The sequence below is a fragment of the Macaca thibetana genome, chromosome 6, assembly GCF_024542745.1.
Source record: "Macaca thibetana thibetana isolate TM-01 chromosome 6, ASM2454274v1, whole genome shotgun sequence".
Classification (NCBI taxonomy): domain Eukaryota; kingdom Metazoa; phylum Chordata; class Mammalia; order Primates; family Cercopithecidae; genus Macaca; species Macaca thibetana.
In genome coordinates, this window is record NC_065583.1 from 41430537 (window position 1) to 41451167 (window position 20631).

Genomic DNA, 20631 nt, shown 5'->3' on the forward strand with positions numbered 1-20631 from the left:
TGTATGCTTATTTTATTTATATAATTTAAGTTCAAATGGACCTGTCTGGGAGAATGTTATTTCATTGTCCTGGCCAGGAACTCTTATTACCAACTCTTGTTTTGCAGTAGATCAGTTGTCTTGAAATGAACTAGATTACTTGGAGGCCACTATCCTTTTTGCTTTGAAGAGGACTTGAAATATTCTGAAACCAAAATTTGTACAGCAACAGAAGCCTAGTATCAAAAACGTATCTTTAAATAGATAAGAGCATGACTGCCCTAAGCCCAACCTTTACACTGGCTCAGAGTAAAAAGATTTGGATCACAGTATGCATCCTGTATGTGTGTGTCTGACTGAGACTTTGGCATTTGTGCCCAAGTATATTTATATTTCTCTATGACATTCTGCTTTTGTACCAGGAGTACTCTGCTTTCTATCTGTCCTCTAATACTCATTGGATAGTAATTTTAAAACATTTTATCTATTGCTATATTTTAACTTACTAGTAAAATAAAGATCATATCTTGGAAAAAGTTGTGGAATAACTCACTGCCTATATGTGGAAATGTTTGGGGTTTGATGAAGCCAGAGTAAAAGTGGTAAGCATCAGAGGTGCTTACTTACCGGAATACTTAGAATACCAAATAGTAACCCGAAATAAACATCATGTTTAAAATAGATAAACATACTACTGCTTCAATAGTTTTGATTTAAAAATAGGCAGTAATTTTTAATTAGTAAAAATTGCACATAGCAGTGTGTGTTACTCTACTGGAACAAGGAATGCTTATGTGGGATTGGGTTCTGGAAGGGACAGTGATTCTCCAATAATTCCAGTGAGTTCTCAGTCCTCATCTTATTCGACCTATTAGTAGCATTTGGTCCTGTTGATCTTTCTTCCTTGAAGCACTTTCTTACCTTGGCTTGCAGGATACCACTTCTTGGTATTCCTGCTACCTCACTGTCCATTCCTTCTCAGCCTCCTTTACTATCTTCATTTCTTTTGCATCTGTAAGTATTAAATTGACTTTGGACTTATCCCTTGGATTTTTTTTCTTTTTTTTTGTCTATATGTACTCAGTCTCTTAATAATCTCATACAGGAGTGTCTCTAAATGCATTTTTTTTTTTTTTTGAGACGGAGTCTCGCTCTGTCTCCCAGGCTGGAGTGCAGTGGCCAGATCTCAGCTCACTGCAAGCTCTGCCTCCCGGGTTTACACCATTCTCCTGCCTCAACCTCCCGAGTAGCTGGGACTACAGGCGCCCGCCACCTTGCCCAGCTAGTTTTTTCTATTTTTTTAGTAGGGACGGGGTTTCACCGTGTTAGCCAGGATGGTCTTGATCTCCTGACCTCATGATCCACCCGTCTCGGCCTCCCAAAGTGCTGGGATTACAGGCTTGAGCCACCGTGCCCGGCCTCTAAATGCATTTTTATGTACTGACAACTCCCAGATTTTTAATCTTTAACTTAGACCCCTTCTCTGAACTCCAGACTTGTATATTCAGCTGCCTACCTTACATCTTCATGTGATGGTCTAATAGGCATCTCAGAATTAACTTGGCCAAAATAAAATTTTTGCTGTTTACAAACAAACCATCTTCTCTCTCAGTATTACTAAGTGGGTTTTCCACCCTTCAAGTTTTTCCAAATCTTGGAGTCACCCTTGGCCCCTCTCTTTCAATCTTATATTTAGCTCATTATCAAATACTGTTGACTCTATCTTTAAATTTTGTTCAGAATCTGAAGACTTCTGCTTACCACCACCCTGGTCGAATTTACCATTGGTTGATGGCAATTGCTTCCTAACTAGGCAAGCTCCTTGCTTCTGTCCTTAACCCTTGGCTGTTTTCAACTGATCAGCCAGAGTAATCATTTTAAAATGTAAGTGAAGATCACTGTAGTCAAATGGCCTCCCGTTTCATCAGTGAAAAAGACAAAGTCTTTTGCACTTGCCAGTTTCTCTGCCTGAAGCCTTCTTCCAGGTATCTCAGTGGCTTACCTTTTCTCTTCCTTCAGGTCGTTTCTAAAAAGGGAATGAGGCCTTTCATGACCATCCTATTTAAAAGTACACACCTAACCAGCACCCACACTTATTTGCCCCTTGTTGGCTTTATTTTTCTCCATCGTACGTCACCATCTGGCGACAATGATACTATTTGCCTTTCTTTTTTTCTCCTTCTTCTACCCTCCATGGTGTCCAATGTCTTTCTTAAAGAATCAGTATTATTGAGTTATAACTTGTATAGAATGAAATGCGTTCGTTTTAGGAGTACAGTTGGGTGAATTTTGACAAATGTAACCACCGCAATCACGATAAAGAACATTTTCATCACTCTAAAAACTTTCTTGCTTCTTTCATCTCAATCGTCTCCTTCCTTAATCCTGGCTCCAAGCTGCTGCTAATCTGATTTCTATGACTGTAGATTAATTTTTTCTGTTTTAGAACTTTATGTAGATGCAATATATAAATGGAGTCATGTACTTTTACTGAGTGTAATGCTTCTGAGATTTACTCATGTCATGTAGGTCAGGCCTCCTCAGGGGCCGTATGCTGGGCTTCAGTTCCATTTATTTTGGTACGCTGGACCTGCCATTCTCCCTGTGCTTGCTAGCTTCATCTTCAGCTTGGCTACAGGAATTCCAGGGATTTTATTGAGGCATGACAACATCCAGAGTGAGAAAGTGCCATGTTTTCTGGTGTCACCTTCATGGGAGCACCTTTCCAGAAGTCTTCTAATGGTCTCCCACTTATATTTCATGACAGAAACTGAGTCACATGCTAAGGCTTAAATCTTGGGGGATGTAACTGCAATGATTGGGTAAGGCCAATCAAGATTCAGCCTAGAACTTACTTCCCTGATTTACTTGGGGAAATAGAGAATACCCAAACAAAATTGGGGCTCAATCAACAAAAGGAAATGGACATGGGGTAGTTAAACAATAGTGTCTGCCAAAGTCATCAACAATCATAATAGTGATCAATAACTGAGGGCTAGCTATATGAAAACTATTGATATATTTGGATGAATTAGGCAGAGTTTAGTCTGGGAGCATAGGCAGGCAGGAAGCTATTCAGGAGGTTAGTAATAAGAGCATAAATTAAGGTGGTGGAAGTGGAATAGTGAGGTGAAGGGTCAGTATGAAAGAAAGTGATAAATTGGAAATATAGGGAGGATATCTGCCGTTTTGGGACTTGCACATGGTGATGTTGATGGAAGCTGAAGTTGAGATGGTGAAACTGCTTGTAGGGAATGTTGGTGTGAGTTGATAAAATGAGTTTAATTTGGGCCATGTTGAATTTGAGGTGATATGGAACATACAAGTGGAAGTGACCATAGATGCTGGACATAGTGCAGGTGATAGTGGTTGATATTATTTTGAGGGTTATTAGCTAAGTTGAGGCCTTGAAAATAAGTGAGTTCTCCTAGGGACTTTGGGTAGAGATTGCTTAGCAGAGAGCCTTGCATAGTGCTTGTAGTATGGGCACTGGAGAAGAAAGAAGAAGGAGGGATTTATGGATACAGCAGTTAATGAGGGAAACATGGATAGCATAATGCAGAGATGCAGCAGCAGCATCCCTCAGAGTTAGATTTGAGCATACAGTGATCTGTAGATTGCTTTTGTCTAGGCATGGCAGGATCCAGGTGCTGTATGTCTGTGTTATAACCTAGTACTACATTATTTATTTTGTTGCTCAAATAATTCTGCTTTGACCATTGGGAGCTCTTTGAGATTTTCTCCTTTTCTTTTTCTCCCAGTCTTGAAATGCAGTGGTGTGACTGTGGCTTACTGGACCCTTGACCTCCTGGGCTCAAGCAGTTCTCTACCTCAGCCTCCCAAATAGTTGGGATTACAGGCATGTGCCACCAAACTCAGCTAATTTAGAATATTTTTTGTAGAGATGGGATTTTGTCATGTTGCCCATGCTGGTCTTGAACTCCTGGACTCAAGTGATCCCCTCACCTCAGCCTCTCAAAGTGCTAGGATTAGAGGCGTGAGCCACTGCGCCTGGCAACTTTATTATTATTATTATTATTTTCTGAGACAGAGTCTCCCTCTGTCGCCTAGGCTGAAGTGCAGTGGCTTGATCTCAGCTCACTGCAAACTCCGCCTTCCGGGTTCAAGCAGTTCTCTGCCTCAGCCTCGCATGTACCTGGAACTACAGGTACCCGCCACCATGTCTGGCTAATTTTTTTTTGTTTTTAGTAGAGACAGGGTTTTGCCATGTTGTCCCTGCTGGTCTCAAACTACTGACCTCAAGTGATCTGCCCACCTTGGCCTCCCCAAGTGCTGGGATTACAGGTGTGAGCCACCATGCACGGCCAGCAACTTTGTTTTTCAGAGTAGTTTTAGATTACAGAAAAATTGAGCAGAAAGAACAGTGAGCTCTCACCCCCTTTCCACTCTCTCCCACGCTGTTTCTTCTCTTATTAACATCTGGCATTAGTGTGACACATTCGTTACAATTGATGAAAAAATATTGATAAATTATTGTTAACTAAGATCCATAGTTTACATTAGGGGTCACTCTTTGTGTTATTATACAGTATAGTTTCACTGTCCTCCAAATCCCTTGTGCTCTACCTGTTCTTCCTTCTTCCCCTTCCTTCCGCACTCTCTTCCCTCGTGACCACTGACCTTTTTACTGTTTCTATATATAGTTTTGCCTTTTCCAAAATCTCATATCGTTGGAATGATGCAGTATATAGCCTTTCATACTATACTGGTTTCTTTGACTTAGCAATATGCATTTAAGGCTCCTCTGTGTCTTTGTGGCTTGATACCTCATTTCATTTTGTTGTTAAATAATATTCTATTGTATGGATGTGCTGACAGTTTATCCATTCACTTATTGAAGAATATTTTGGTTGGTTCCAAGTTTTGGCAGTTACAAATGAAGCAGCTGTAAACATTTGCACATGTGCATAGAAGTTTTCAACTCATTTGGATAATGGAGTGCATTTAATTGATCATTTGTTAAGCTTTGTAAGAAGCTGCCAAACTGTCTTCCAAAGTGGGGTGTACCATTTTTGCATTCCCACCATCAGCGAATGAGAATTTCTGTTGCTTCACAGCTTCACCAGCATACGGTGTTCTCAGTGTTTTGGATTTTATCCATTATACTAGGTGTGTGACAGTATCTCATAATTTTAGTTTATAGTTCCCTAATAACATATGATGTTGAATATTTTTCACATGCTTATTTGCCATCTGTGTTATCTTTGGTGAGATGTCTGTCAGATCTTTTGCCTGTTTTAAATATGGTCATTTGTTTTCTTATTGTTGAATTTTAAGAGTTCTTTGCATAATTTAGATGCAAGTCCTTTATCAGATATGTGTTTTGCAAATATTTTCTTCCATCTGTGGCTTGTCTTGTCTTTAGCTTTTTGTTTTTACAGTACTTCCTGACCACCTCATACTGCAGTGTGCTCCAGGTTCATCTTGTATTTTCCCTGCTGAGCCTTATAGTTAGTCATTTCTCCAAGGAGCTGTGGTTCCTGATTCCTTTTAATGCGTAATGATTATTTAGAAACCTATATCTGGTCATTGGGTTTATTTGTTACTACTGAGGTGTTACTGTTTCTAGGCCCTCTGGTGACTAGCAATAGATAATATGTGTATATATGCTACTGATTCATGTGTATGCACATATCTACATTTGTTTCTGTGTCTATTCATCACTGTACACATACTAAGCTGAATATGAGTTTATACGGATATCTCCGACTCTTCGATACCACAGTGTTCATTTTAGCCTTCCTTTCTTGCTTATTTGTAACTTCTCTCTAACATGAGAAACCTGGCTCCTGTGGTCCATTGTCCATTTACTTATTTATTTATCCCAGTACACATATAAAGCAATTTCAGAATTGTTTGCCTGTATCTCCTGTGAGAAACAAATTTAACCAACTAGTTAATCCAAGGTTGATTGGATTATTTGTATACATGTATTCACATATACACATATTTGTAATAACTTACATTAGAGCCATTATAGTATGGTACAAGAAAGACCAAATATTCTAATCTAATACATACAAGCTGGGCAAGGTATTTAACCTGATTAGGTCTTATTTTTGTACTTGGTAATTTTTTACATACTTAGAAAACATTGGCCGGGCATGGTGGCTCACTCCTATAATCCCAACTCTTTGGGAAGCCGAGGTGGTTGGATCACCTGAGGTCAGCAGTTCGAAACTAGCCTGGACAACGTGGTAAAATCCTATCACTGCTGAAATAACAAAAATTAACTGGGTGTGGTGGCAGGCACCCGTAATCCTAGCTACTCCAGAGGTTGAGGCACGAGAATTACTTGAACCCTGGAGGCGGAGTTTGCAGTGAGCTGAGGTGGCATCACTGCACTCCAGCCTGGGCAACAGAGCAAGACTGTCTCCCCCCACAAAAAAAAAAAAAAAAAATTGAGGATTCAAGAGGAAACATTTTTCAAGCGATGAATTTTAAAAAGCTCTCTCTTTCTTTTCCAGTCCCATTTCATCTTTGTGTAAATCCTTTTTTATTTTACTTATTTTTTCATCTTGCAAATGGAATGACATGTTGTTTTTTTTTTTTGAGACAAGAGTCTCATTCTGTCTCCCAGGCTGGAGTGCAATGGTACGTTCTTGGCACACCGCAACCTCCGCCTCCTGGGTTCAAGTGATTCTCCTGCCTCAGCCTCCCGAGTAGCTGGGATTACAGGCACCTGCCACCACGCCAGCTAATTTTTTTGTATTTTTAGTAGAGATGGGGTTTCACCATGTAGGCCAAGCTGGTCTCGAACTCCTGACCTCAAGTGACCCACCTACCTCAGCCTCCTAAAGTGCAGGGATTACAGCTGTGAGCCACCACACCTGGCCAACATGCTAATTTTTAAAATGTGAGTTTTTACTTACTGTATTGACATCTTTACATGTCAATAAAAATACTGTTTTTTTTTTTTTTTTAAATTTTCAGTTTGGTTTTTTATTTAATTAGTCATTCTTTTAAAAAAAATTTATTTATTTTTTAGGGATGGGCCATTGCTATGTTGCCCAGGTCCTGGACTTGAACTCTTGGACTTAAGCCATCCTCACACTTCACCTTTCTGAGTAGCTAGGACTACAGGTGCATGCCATTATGCCTGGCTGCCCCTTTGGTTTTATCTCCTGTTTTGTATCCTATTTCTGTGCCAGTGTGGATGCTTAAGGTCTCCAGGATTCAGCATAAACTCTCAGGGTAAAAGCCAATTTACTGCTGTCTTACATTCCTCAATTCCCAGTTTCACTTCACTTTGGGCCATTGTGGAATCCTTCCTTTTGTGTTAGTTCAACAAAATGTTAAAAAAAAAATTTTTTTTTGCTTTGTTTTTAATCAGGAGTGTTCAGGGTATCTACTCTTCTTTATGCCAATAACAGAAGTCTCTAACTCACTGAGCAGTCCACAATGTGGATATGCCATAAAGTTTCCTTACTAAGGAAGTGATTAAGAAATATATTCAATTAAAAAAAATTAAAGTAGAAAAGATTCAATTTATTTCTACTTTCTTCCATGCTAAAAATTACAACATAAAAATTCAGTAACTTTCCTCACCCGTGGAGTTAGGCAAAGAAGCAAGATAGGCTCATTCTTATGTCTCTTCTATGCCGCTTAATTTGTGGATACCCTGAAACCTAAATGCTATTAGGACACATTTTTAGACACCCTCTAAAAATTTCCCACCCAAAGTGAACTTGTCATAAGCATTTCGTTGTTTCTGAATAGCATATGTCTAGGTGACCATACTTTGGAAAGTGTGTCCAAAATGCAGCAGTGCAACTGATCTGAGATTGTGTTTTGGGCAGGTGAACAACGGTTTTGATTCATACTGAGTTATAAGAAAGTGGAAGTTGTACCAAACTGCAGGACGATTTAGAAAACGGAGTCTGGTGTTTCTCAAATAATCAAAACCAAAAGCCATCAGAATTATGTTTTCAAATGGCATAATTACAAATAAATGAAGAAGTGAAATAGCAGGTTACAAGTCCTTGAGAGTGGACATTGCAGAGGCACATGAATTTCCAGGTCAAAGAAGAGGCCTTTTGCAAAGCATCAACTCGAATTCAGGTTATATAATCCTGAGTATTTGAAGCATGTTATCTGCATATTATCTGTCATGAGAGAATACTTTCCCTCTTCATGGTTTATTTTTCCTTATTGGTACATTTTGAACTCCAGAATTCTTTATTTACTATTTGGCTTTCCATAAACAGTCAGGCAGAATGACTATGAGATTCTCTACATTGAGAAACTGTGTACATAATATTTGCTTATGAAAAGACTCATATTATCATGATAAATCCTTTCTCTTCACATAGTATCTGATAATCCAATGCCCTTTTAAACAATAGGAAAGATGTTTTCGAAAGACTTTTTTTCAGAAATCAGATGTTTCTTGCAGCCCTTTCCAATCTTCATACAATGTATCTTTGCCATTTTTTAAATTGAGGACTAAACCAAACTTTCCATAAGTTTTTGTGTTTGAATTTTTACTGTGTAACTACTCTTTGAGGTAGACATTTGCATTTACCCAACACTCATCCTTGTTTAAAACTTGCGTGGCTGAGATGTCCTTAGGCTTATAGTAGTAAGTTGGCCAGCTTCGGTGGAATCTCTCTGGCCTTTGAAGTCGGCACAGTCAAATATAGCTACCTCAAAGGATATGTGGTCATGGAAAAACATGTTTTTGTTGTTGAGTGTTCTTGCTTTCTAGTAATTTTATTTTCTGCTCAAGAGATTTAGTATCTGTTCAGAAACTTTATTTTTAAAGGCCACATAAGTAATGACTTGACCTCTAATCTTAGCTTTGAAATTTTCCCAGACACTAACAAAGATGATGTCTGATGACCTTTTGAGAATAGTACTCATTGGCCAGCTATCAGTGCTACTTAAAAATGTATATTTTACTCAAAAAATTATTGCCATGGCTAAAAGACTTTCTCAGTAAAATCACATGTTATAACATAATTTGGTGACTCTTGCACCTTGTTTTAGAATAGTTTTTACATGGCATTACTGAGACTTAATACTGTTCAAAACAACTCTTCTCTTCAAATACAAATATGAGTGAGTTCTGAGAAAAATATTCTGTAAACCATAATCTTATCTGAAATAGCACCTGTCTCTTGGATCCAGTAAGAATATTTTAGACATGAAGGGTTCTATAGTAAAAGACCTAGAATTAATCCTTGTTTTGCATGAATGTGGGCTATCTTTCCTGTAAATATACAGTAAGGTTTTTACAAATAATCAAGTTACTACTGAAGACTAAGATCATCAATTAGATTATCTGGGCTGGGCTGGGCGCAGTGGCTCACGCTTGTAATCCCAGCACTTTGGGAGACCAAGGCAGGCAGATCACGAGGTCAGGAGATCGAGACCATCCTGGCTAACACGGTGAAACCCTGTCTCTACTAAAAAATAGAAAAAATTAGCCAGGCATGGTGGTGGGCGCTTGTAGTCCCAGCTATTTGGGAGGCTGAAGCAAGAGAGTGGCATGAACCTGGGAGGCGGAGCTTGCAGTAAGCCAAGATTGTGCCACTGCACTCCAGCCTGGGTGACAGAGTGAGAGTCCGTCTCAAAAAAAAAAAAAAAATTATCCGAGCTGGCCACATTAGCATATAAGCTTAATAATTAGTGGAGTAAAAGAAGTTCATCAGATTGTATTAATATATGTGGTAAGGCTTAGTTATGAAGAAGAGGGGAAAAGGCAGTTTTCTTTCAGGGGTTGGGGCATAGCTAATTGCCCTTTTTGGTCTGTTTTTTTTTTTTTTTTTTTTTTTTGAGACGGAGTCTCGCTGTGTCTCCCAGGCTGGAGTGCAGTGGCGTGATCTCGGCTCACTGCAAACTCCGCCTCCCGGGTTCACGCCATTCTCCCGCCTCAGCCTCCCAGTAGCTGAGACTACAGGTGCCCGCAACCACGCCCGGCTAGTTTTTTGTATTTTTAGTAGAGATGGGGTTTCACCATGTTAGCCAGGATAGTCTCGATCTCCTGACCTCGTGATCCACCCGCCTCGGCCTCCCAAAGTGCTGGGATTACAGGCTTGAGCCACCGCGCCCGGCCTGGTCTGTTTTTACTTGTCTTATTATCTATAATAACAGACTCTCTTGATAAGAACCCACCTAGGCACAAGGATGTTTTTGTGGGGTTGGCAGAGGAAACTGCATGTTGCTACCTTTTTATGTTTTCTCGTTTGGCTTTTTGTTAAGAGATGATGTTTAGTTCTTTGTTGCTGAACTCTGTTAGTGCAAAGAGAAGAAAAGTCTTGCTTAATTAATTGCAATATTAAATTGAAATCTATTTTAGCTTCCTTAGACAGTCCTGAAAGAGATTTGCGTAACTGGGGTCTTCCCTTGGTTCCAGTGGAGGGGAAATATTTCAGTTCACTTTCTTGAGGCTGTAAAAGTTTGTTCTTCCTTTTCCTGCAGCAAGAATTGTGAACATAAAGTCATAAAACAGATTCAGTGTTAATTTTTAAAACGTCTCCATATTTCCACCCTCATCAGTGGCAAATAATATGCCTGACAGTAAAATGGAAAAAGTTGAAAATTTCCACTTGTACATTTTGAGCTTTTCAGAGGTACTATACACTCTGGAAATAATAATAAAAGATCCTAAGGCTTATACAGTGCTTTTTGTTTGAGGAACTCATATAAACACTAATGCATTGATCTTAACAACAGTACTTGATTGTGACTTTAAAAGGTCATGAGTTACTGCTGCTTTTTTTTTTTTGGTAAAAAAAAAAAAGATGGAGGGGCACTCCACTTTACAAATATTGCTTAAAAAATATCTAGATAAAAATTGAAACAGATAACTGAAAAAACAAAACTTATAGGGTTTTTTTTGTTTGTATGTTGACTTTTCTTTGGCCTATGATATATTTTTATTCCTTTATTTTTTCTTTTACATATGAATCTACTTGAAGCCTGATTTTCTTTTCTTTTCTTTTCTTTTTTTTTTTTTATGTTTTTAAGACAGGATCTTGCTCTGTTACCCAAGCTGGAGTGCAGTAGCACAATCATGGCTCACTGTGGCCTTGACATCCCAGTCTCAACTGATCCTCCCACCTCAGCCTCCCGAGTAGCTGGGACTACAGGCGTGTGCCACTGTGCCCGGCTAATATTTTAAATTTATTTTTTGTAGAGATGGGGTCTCATCATGTTGCCTGGGCTGGTCTTGAATTCCCAGGCTCAAGCAATCCTCCTGCCTCGGCCTCTCAAAGTGCTGGGATTACAGGTGTGAGCTACTGTGCCCAACTCCCGACACCCCCCCTCTTTTTTTTTTTAATGAGACAGGGTCTTGCTATGTTGCCCAGACTAGACTCAGACACCTGGGCTCAAACAATCCTTCTACCTCAGCCTCCTGAGTATGGGAACTGTAGGCCCGCACCGCTGTTCCCTGCCTGATTCCTATATTAAATAAGAAAGCAGAATCTACTTTTTTTTTTTTTTTTTTTTTTTTTTTTTTGAGACGGAGTCTCGCGCTGTCACCCAGGCTGGAGTGCAGTGGCCGGATCTCAGCTCACTGCAAGCTCCGCCTCCCGGGTTCACGCCATTCTCCTGCCTCCGCCTCCCGAGTAGCTGGGACTACAGGCGTCCGCCACCTCGGCCGGCTAGTTTTTTGTATTTTTTAGTAGAGACGGGGTTTCACCGTGTTAACCAGGATGGTCTCGATCTCCTGACCTCGTGATCCGCCCGTCTCGGCCTCCCAAAGTGCTGGGATTACAGGCTTGAGCCACCGCGCCCGGCCAGCAGAATCTACTTTTAAGCCTTTATTCCTACTCAGCCAGGAAGGTTTAAACTTGTGGTGGTTTCCTGAGCTTGATATATTATGTTAATATGCATTTGTCCTTTTAGTTTGCTCAGTTCAATATTTGTGGTATGTAGCTATTGATTTCGATGAATACAATAGTCATGTGGCTTAATTTTCAACTTTCTTGTGTTTCATAGGTTTATTCTTCAGTCCAAGGAAGCAATTCACAATCAGCTGTTAGAGAAGCAGAAAATAGCAGAAGAAAAAATTAAAGAACTAGAAGTAAGTTTTTATTGGCAATAGGAGTTAACTTTTGGGAGAAAGTAGTAATCTTATTGTGTCATATTACATGAAAATGTATGCCTGCCTGCCAAAGTAATGTCATATTATTTTTATTTTTTATAATTACGTTGGAGCCGTGAAGCTGTCATATTCATATTCATAGTGTGTATAAGACCAAAACAAAAAAAGAATAGTCTCTTCTTTGGAACTGTAGAGAATTTTGATGAGATGGTTTTAACCTGAATGTATTTTGTTCATTGTCCTTGAATGTGTTTATTCTTTAAAAAAGAAAAACAAAACCATAAACAAAATGTGATGTATATTTAAACAACACATGTGTATTGGATTGTGGTGGATAGGCAGGAGAGTGGGTAATAATGATAAATTTTAGAGGATCTTGGTATAGGGTCTTTTTTACACGTTGTAATTCCTTTAACCTAAATTAGGTTCTATATAAGGACAAAGTAGCAAGCTGTAACCAATTAGCTATCTGAAGGATGGTGCTCCAATGAGAACAATTTTTTGTTTTTAGCTAGGGAAAAAGATGATAGGTAACAGTAAGCAAATCTTTGGAAATACTACTTTATTATTATTATTATTATTATTATAGTTTATTTATACATTAAGACCTTTAGTGACATGTTCTTCTTGGGCTTTGGTGAAAGGCCCATCCTGTGTATAGTAAAAGTTAGACTGGACAAAAAGCTGGTTATTATTTCTTACGGACCAAGATTTCCCCACATGTGGGTAGATACATTGACTTCGTAGGTCATTTCATCTAATTTCTGTGAGTACTGTTTGAGGCAGAGGATCAGAATCTAACTCATCTCTCTGCTGAATTTGGGAGCTACAACCTACAACAAGGATTTCTTAGGTTCACTGAATAGGCCTGGCCTGGGAGTGTGTAGTATCTTAGGTTACTTAGGCTTATTTTTGACTACTGATAGTTGAAACAAACTTGATACTAGATTTGCAGCTTAGAAAAGTATATTGTAAAAACAAGACAAAAAAGCAAAAAAACCAAGTAAAGAAAAAACAGCCTGTGATAACCAGGTTATTGTTGTGTCCTATTTTAACATTTTAATCAGCTTAACTGTTTTAAGAGGTTCAATTTGATATCTTGTGTTTTTACTCATAAGAAACAATTAAAAACCCAAACAAAATCATTTCATGTAGATAAAACAAAATGCATTTTTGCAACTGTTGGTAAATATATTTAAAATTGTCCTAATGAATAATAAGTAGTGAGGTAATGTGTATACAGTTCTCTTTATGAAAACAAACATTTGTGTATGAATATTGAAGATGATATGTAAGGATATATATTAAATTGTTAATACTGTTTACCCTAAAGAAATTAGATGGGACGTAGGGGTAAATGATTTTTTTCTTTTTCTTTCTTTCTTTCTTTTCTTTTTTTGAGATGGAGTTTCGCTCTTGTTGCCCAGGCTGAAGTGCAGTGGTGTGATCTCGGCTCACCGCAACCTCCACCTCCCGGCTTCAAGCGATTCTCCTGTCTCAGCCTCCCGAGTAGCTGGGATTACAGGCATGCGCTACCATGCCCTGCTAATTTTGTATTTTTAGTAGAGATAGGGTTTCTCCTTGTTGGTCAGGCTGGTCTCAAACTCCCAGCCTCAGGTGATCTGCCTGCCTCGGCCTCCCAAAGTGCTGGGATTATAGGCATGAGCCACCGCGCCCAGCCTTGATTTTTTTCTTATAATTTCTGTGATAATAAATTGTAACAAATATACATTAACTTTTTTGTTGTTAACTTTTATGATTAAAAAATCAACAGAGCGGGCACAGTGGCAAATGCTTGTAGTCCCAGCTGTGGGAGGCTGAAGCAGGAGGATTGCCTGAGGCACTCCAGCCTGGGCAACATAACAAGACCTTGTCTCTTTAGGGGGAAAAAAAAACCCAAAAAAACCACCAAAAAAAAAAAAAAACAAACCCCCAATTATCAAGGTGAATTTGCCACAGGTGATGATTTTATCAATACTGTACTGCTCAGTTCTGGTGAGTATTAAGAAGTTTATTTTCTAAAAGTTTCCTTTTGTTGAGTGTCTCAAATACTGCTAGAATATTTTATCTTTTAGAAAGTTCTTTTTTCTTTTTTAATTTTTCATTTTACGTGTTATTTACATTATAAAAGCAATAGAAGTACACCATAAATAAGAAAATAAAATATAAAACAAATGATTAAACAATGAAAATATTACTTTGTTTTTCCACTCTCAGTGCATCCAAATGTCACCTCTACAGTTTCTGTATCATTCCAAACTTCCATATTTATATAAAGACATTCATACATGCATATACACAACTTTTTTTTAAAAGAGGAATTATGCTATATATACTGTTTTCCATCATTTGATAATTTATCTTTCTACTTTAGTAATATAAATCCAGTTTATACACAATTTCTTTTTTCTGATTCCCATCATCATAGGCTCCTTACCATGAGCCTTATTTCAGCATTTAGTGTATTCTCCAGTACTTTTCTAACATGTAACAGTATCACCCAGTGTATACTCCCCTCTCTTCCCTGAAACAATCCTATACTTTTCCACTGCCACAACTTTGTAGTTTTATTACTTCAGCACACCCCCACATGTGCACTCATGTGCATATACACTGTTAATTGTGGTGTTCAAATTTTCTGTGTATCTTACTGAATTATCATCTGCTTATTCATATCATCTGCTTACTGAGGGACGTGATGAATCTTTTTCTATGACAGTGTTTATCAGTTTCTCCTCAGTCTGTCAGTTTAGTGGGCAGTGATATTTAGAGACTACAGTGTGGGGGGGCAAGTGCTTGTTATTACCGTATACAAAGTTTGGAGCTTATTTTTGTTGTTGTTGTTGTTGTTTTTGCTTTTTTTGAGACGGAGTCTCATTCTTTCACCTAGGCTGGAGTCCAGTGGTGCTTCTTGGCTCACCACAACCTCTGCCTCCCAGGTTCAAGCGATTCTTCTGCCTCAGCCTCCTGAGTACCTGGGACTACAGGCCCACCACACCTGGCTAATTTTTGTATTTTTAGTAGAGACGGGGTTTCACCATGTTGGCCAGGCTGATCTCGAACTCCTGACCTCGTGATCCACCCACCTTGGCCTCCCAAGGTGCTGGGATTACAGGTGTGAGCTATCACGGCCGACTGGAGCATGTGTTTTATTCTGTTTTATATTAGGAATTTCTCAGCTCTTCTGTTTATATTCATTTATTTTTTGTTTTGAGATGGCGTCTTGCTCTGTTGTCCAGGCTGGAGTGCAGTGGCATGATCTTGGCTCACTGCAGCCTCTGCCTTCTGAGTTCAAGCGATTCTCCTGCATCAGCCTCCCGAGTAGCTGGGATTACAGCCACCATGCCTGGCTACTTTTTGTATTTTTAGTAGAGACAGGGTTTCACCATGTTGGCTGGGCTGGTCTTGAACTCCTGACCTCGTGATCCACCCACCTCAGCCTCCCAAAGTGCTGGGATTACAGATGTGAGCCATAGCACCTGACCTCTCAGCTCTTTTAAAGATAACCATTCTACTGACTTGTGGCTTCCACTGTTGCTGTTAAGAAGTCATCTGTTAGTCTAATTGTTGTTAATTTGTCTTTTCTGTCTACCTGTTTTTACTTGTCTATGTCTTTCATGCTTTGTAGTTTCTCTGGGATGTGTTTAGGTGTCAATTTATTCCTTTTTATTTTTATGTATTTTTTTTTTAATTTGAGATGGGGTCTCACTCTGTCACTCAGGTTGGCTTGCAGTTGGGTGATCTCAGTTCACTGCAGCCTCCACCTCCCAGGCTTAAGCAATCCTCCCACCTCAGCCTTCCAGGTAGCTGAGACCACAGGCACGCCACCACACGTGGCTAGTATTTTTTTCTTTATCTTACTCAGAATTTGTTGGGTTTCCTGAGTCTGAGGATTAGTGTTTTTTTAAAAATAAATTCTGGAAAATTGGTATTTCTGAAGATTTCTTCTTTCTTATTTTGTTTATTAATGGTATTTCCTTTTGGAATTTTTTCCCACCTTTAAACTGGCTGCTACCACCATCTACAGTAGGATATTAACTGATTTTAGCATGTCCAGTTTTCTCTCATTCAGTTCTTTAGCATATTTAAGTTAGAATGACCTTTCTAAAATGTTAAATCTGGTCATATTACTCCCTCATGTAAAACCAATTGTTGTCCTTAGGGTTAAGTTCAAACTATTTTTTTGAGATGGGGTTTTGCTCTTGTTGCTCAGGCTGGAATGCAATGGCACAATCTTGGCTCACTGCAACCTCCATCCTGGGTACAAGTGATTCTCCTGCCTCAGCCTCCTGAGTAGCTGGGACTACAGGCATGTGCCACCATAACCAGCTAATTTTTTTGTATTTTTAGTAGAGACGGGGTTTCAACATTTTGGCCAGTCTGGTCTCAAACTCCTGACCTTGGGTGATCCACCCACCTCGGCCTCCCAAAGTGCTAGGAGTATAGGTGTGAGTGAGCCATTCCACCCAACCAGTTCAAACTTTTTGACATACCTTGAAGGCCTTTAAAGATATGATTTCTGTTTATTTCTCTCATCCCTCTCATTTCTTCTGCCTTCTCTTATATTGTATGATTTAGCCATGCAAAACTACTCTCAGTCTTTCTTTCTTTTTTTTGAGACAGTGTCTCACTCTGTCGCCCAGGTGGGAGTGCAGTGGTGCTATGTTGCCTCACAGCAACCTCTGCCTCCTGGGTTGGAACAGTTCTCCTGCCTCAGGCTCCCGAGTAGCTGGGATTACAGGTGTGTGCTACCACGCCCAGCTAATTTTTGTATTTTTAGTAGAGACAGGGTTTTGCATGTTGGCCAGACTGGTCTTGAACTCCTGACCTCAGGTGATCCACCCACCTCTGCCTTGCAGAGTGCTGGGATTACAGGCATGAGCCACAGCGCTCGCCCAATACTCTCAGTTTTTGGAGCTTGCCCTTTTTTCATTCTACTAGATCTTTGAAAAGTAGTTATCTTTACTTTGGAACTTCCTCCTTCTGCTTTTATCAACTCCATCTACTAATCCCTCAGATCTTAGTATAGAGTTACTTCTCCTGAGAAGCATTTTCTGATTCCTCAATCTTAAGGTAGGTGCTTCTTTCTTGTGTTCTCTGATTACTCTGTTAGTTTCTTAGCACATTGTGGAGATTTGGAAATATGAGTAAATCATATTTAGTTGAGTAAATATGAGTGAAAAAAAGTTGAGTAAATCATAAATATGGTTTCCTATTACTTTGGAAGCTTGATACAGATTTAGAGCTCTAAATGATTTTCCCCAAGTCCTTGGTGTTCTCCTCGTTCAAAATCTGCAGTCTCTTCTTCTAGACCTAGTGTTTCTTGCCAGTCTAATCTACTTCATTTTAATCCTCTATAATTATCATCATCATCATCATCATCATCATCATCATCATTATCATCATCATCATCATCAATTTCTCTCCTGAGATACCCTGTATTAAGTTGGGGAGGCACATTTTATACCCAACTCTGTAGACAAAGGCCAGGCTATTTCTATTTACCATGTTTTCTTCTCTGAAAGAGTAAGGTTCATATTGGTTGGGGTCAGAGTTCCAGTTTTTGATCAAAGCTGTTAACTTGTTTCACTGATTTGGCCCACTGAGTATGCTTCCCCACCCTCTACCCACAGTTTGTGTAGATGGCAGGAGGGCCAAACGTTTTCCATGACATAGGTGCTGGTCTGATTCAGGTTCTCTAATCTGATAGCCCATTTTCATTAGTATTTGCTAGGTTCCCTTTTACTCAGCTTTGTTCTTTCTGTTTCTTTATACTTGCGCTCTCCTGATTTCATTTTTCTGGTCTTTATGAGTGCAAAGCTTACCTAGAATTTGTTTAGCTTTTTATAGCTTTGTCATGCTGTGCCCTATGTCATCAGCCAGCCAAGTGGCCTCATGTGCTGGCCCTTGTCTCTTATAGGCAGGGGTGGGGGTCCTACTTGCCCTCGTGTTAATCTTGATAGGGAGGCATATTTCTTATTAGCAGAGTAATCACAAGCACTGTCTTAATGGTGGGAAGATGGTGTTACTGTCTTTTTTTCCTTAGAACTTCTTTGTTGAACCTATGGATTGTACAAAGAATAAAGAAAAAAAAAGAACTTCCTTTTACTTTTTTTTTTTTTTTTTTGAGACGAAGTCTTGCTCTGTTACCCAGGTTGGAGTGCGGTATCGCGATCTCGGCTCACTGCAATCTCTGTGTCCCAGGTTTAAGTGATTCCCCTCCCTCAGCCTCCCAAGTAGCTGGGATTACAGGTGCCTGGGCTAATTTTTGTATTTTTAGTAGAGACTGGGTTTCACCATGATGGCCAGGCTGATCTTGAACTCCTGGGTGATCCAGCTGCTTCAGCCTCCTTAAGTGCTAAGATTACAAGGATGAGCCACTGCTCCCTGCCTCTTTTTACATTTAATACCCCTATATTAGACTGTTCTTCAGGCCATCATCACTTTAATGGGATTAATTGGGAAGTATTTTCATAACAGGCGCACAATATATGTAGATTTAATCTTTCGTTATAAAGGTGATATATCAAATTCTGGAAGAGAATACATCCTAACCGTGATTAGTAGACCAATGAAGCTGATCCTATTCACGAGAAAATACAAAATGGTGGCTTTAATATGATAGAGTAACCATGTTATTTTTGTCATTTTTTGAGGAAATTTTCTATTTTAAAAAAATACTGATAATAACTTTCTAAAGAAGGTACTGAGTGCATAATACCTAATACAGTACTTGTTGTTTGAAAAGTACCCAAGCGTAATTTTAGAAAATAGCATGACTACAACTGTGATTTGGAATTATGACATGAGTCTTATCTGTCTTTGTAAAATAATTTTCTTTTTATAATGTTTAACATTGATTGGTACAAAGAGAAAGTAGAAGTCTTTTTTGACAAAATCAGTTTTAAAGTTGAGTTAAAACTATTGATATAGATTGAGGAGATCTGTATCTTCTAAAGAGTGGGAAATCCATCCTCTATTTTTGCTAACCTTTTTGGAGGTAAGCAGGAAAAAATTAATGGGCCTCTTTTGCAGTTAGGAAAATTTAAATCATCATTCAGATGATCTAGAGATCAGCTCCTGATCTTCTGAATCTCAACTATTGGGAATTCTTGAGGTAAATGTAAACTTTCTTTTTTTTTTTTTTTTTTTTTTTTTTTTTGAGACGGAGTCTGGCTCTGTGGCCCAGGCTAGAGTGCAGTGGCCGGATCTCAGCTCACTGCAAGCGCCGCCTCCCGGGTTCACGCCATTCTCCTGCCTCAGCCTCCCGAGTAGCTGGGACTACAGGTGCCCGCCACCTCGCCTGGCTAGTTTTTTGTATTTTTTTTAGTAGAGACGGGGTTTCACCGTGTTAGCCAGGATGGTCTGGATCTCCTGACCTCGTGATCCGCCCATCTCGGCCTCCGAAAGTGCTGGGATTACAGGCGTGAGCCACCGCGCCCGGCCCGTAAACTTTCAATGATACATTTGAACACATTTTTTGCCACCATTGCCTTATGTTTTTTTTTGTTGTTGTTCCAGGTGGGGGCCAAACAGTTACTGCTTCAACCTAAGTCTGTTATATTTTAGGAACGTGTGTATACAGGTTAACCAGCTTCCTTCTCCTCTGTCTGCAACATGGTTACCACTCCTTCTACCACCCTTGTTAGCTCAGCAACAACAGAATAAGAATAAGGAAACCCAGGACATTCTGGCCTGCTTAGTACCACTTCTGATGTAGAATGTTGCAATACCAGGGTTGTTGAAATAACTTCCCAGCCCATATCATATGTAAAATCTAAAAACTGTGTAAAAGTCTTGAAGTATAAAGTCCCAGCTCTTCCACAGAAATGACAATTTTAGTCAGACAGTGGTTCCTGAAATAAATAGGAAGAATGGCGGTGAGAGAACAGGATAGGAGGTGCCTGTGACACTGTGCAGTTGGCTTAGGTTTGATACTGTGATGAGAACATGCTTTGGAGGGTTTCCCATGATTGAGGAAATTTTACTCTGCCTGTTGAGGATCATTTTTTCCATCGCATGGGTGGTGACTGGTAGGCATTTGGATGGATGTCCAGTTTTGCCCTAAGTATGGCATTTTTGAGCTGGTACTGTTGGTGTATATAATAGGAGCCCCCATTTGGAGGTGATGTCAGGTGGACTCTGCTATATGATAGGCACTGATTCTTACTTCTGTTTCCCTCCCTCCCTCCCTCCCTCCCTCCCTCCCTCCCTCCCTCCCTTCCTTCCTTCCTTCCTTCCTTCCTTCCTTCCTGACTCTACTATATGATAGGCACTGATTCTTACCTCTATTTTTCTCCCTCCCTCCCTCCCTCCTTCCCTCTCTCCCTCCGTTCCACCCTCCCTTCCTTCCTTCCTTCCTTCTTTCCTTTTTTTTTGAGATGGAGTCTCGCTCTGTCACCTAGGCTGGAGTGCAATGGCACGATCTCGGCTCACTGCAACCTCCACCTCCCGGGTTCAAGCGATTCTTCTACCTCAACCTCCCGAGTAGCTGGGACTACAGGTGCATGGCACCATGCCCAGCTAATTTTTGTATTATTAGTAGAGATGGGGTTTCACCTTATTGGCCAGGCTGGGTG

At 39.7% G+C, this 20631-nt stretch overlaps 1 protein-coding gene across 3 annotated transcripts in view; it reads left to right on the forward strand.

Moving 5' to 3' along the window:
- The window catches only part of PFDN1 (prefoldin subunit 1), a 381910-nt gene that overhangs the window by 331853 nt on the left and 29426 nt on the right, over positions 1–20631 (forward strand). For all 3 annotated transcript variants that reach the window (XM_050795100.1, XM_050795102.1, XM_050795101.1), the window contains exon 4: positions 11947–12031. In XM_050795100.1, coding sequence (XP_050651057.1) covers positions 11947–12031 — 85 coding nt within the window. The remainder of the gene's footprint in view (positions 1–11946; positions 12032–20631) is intronic.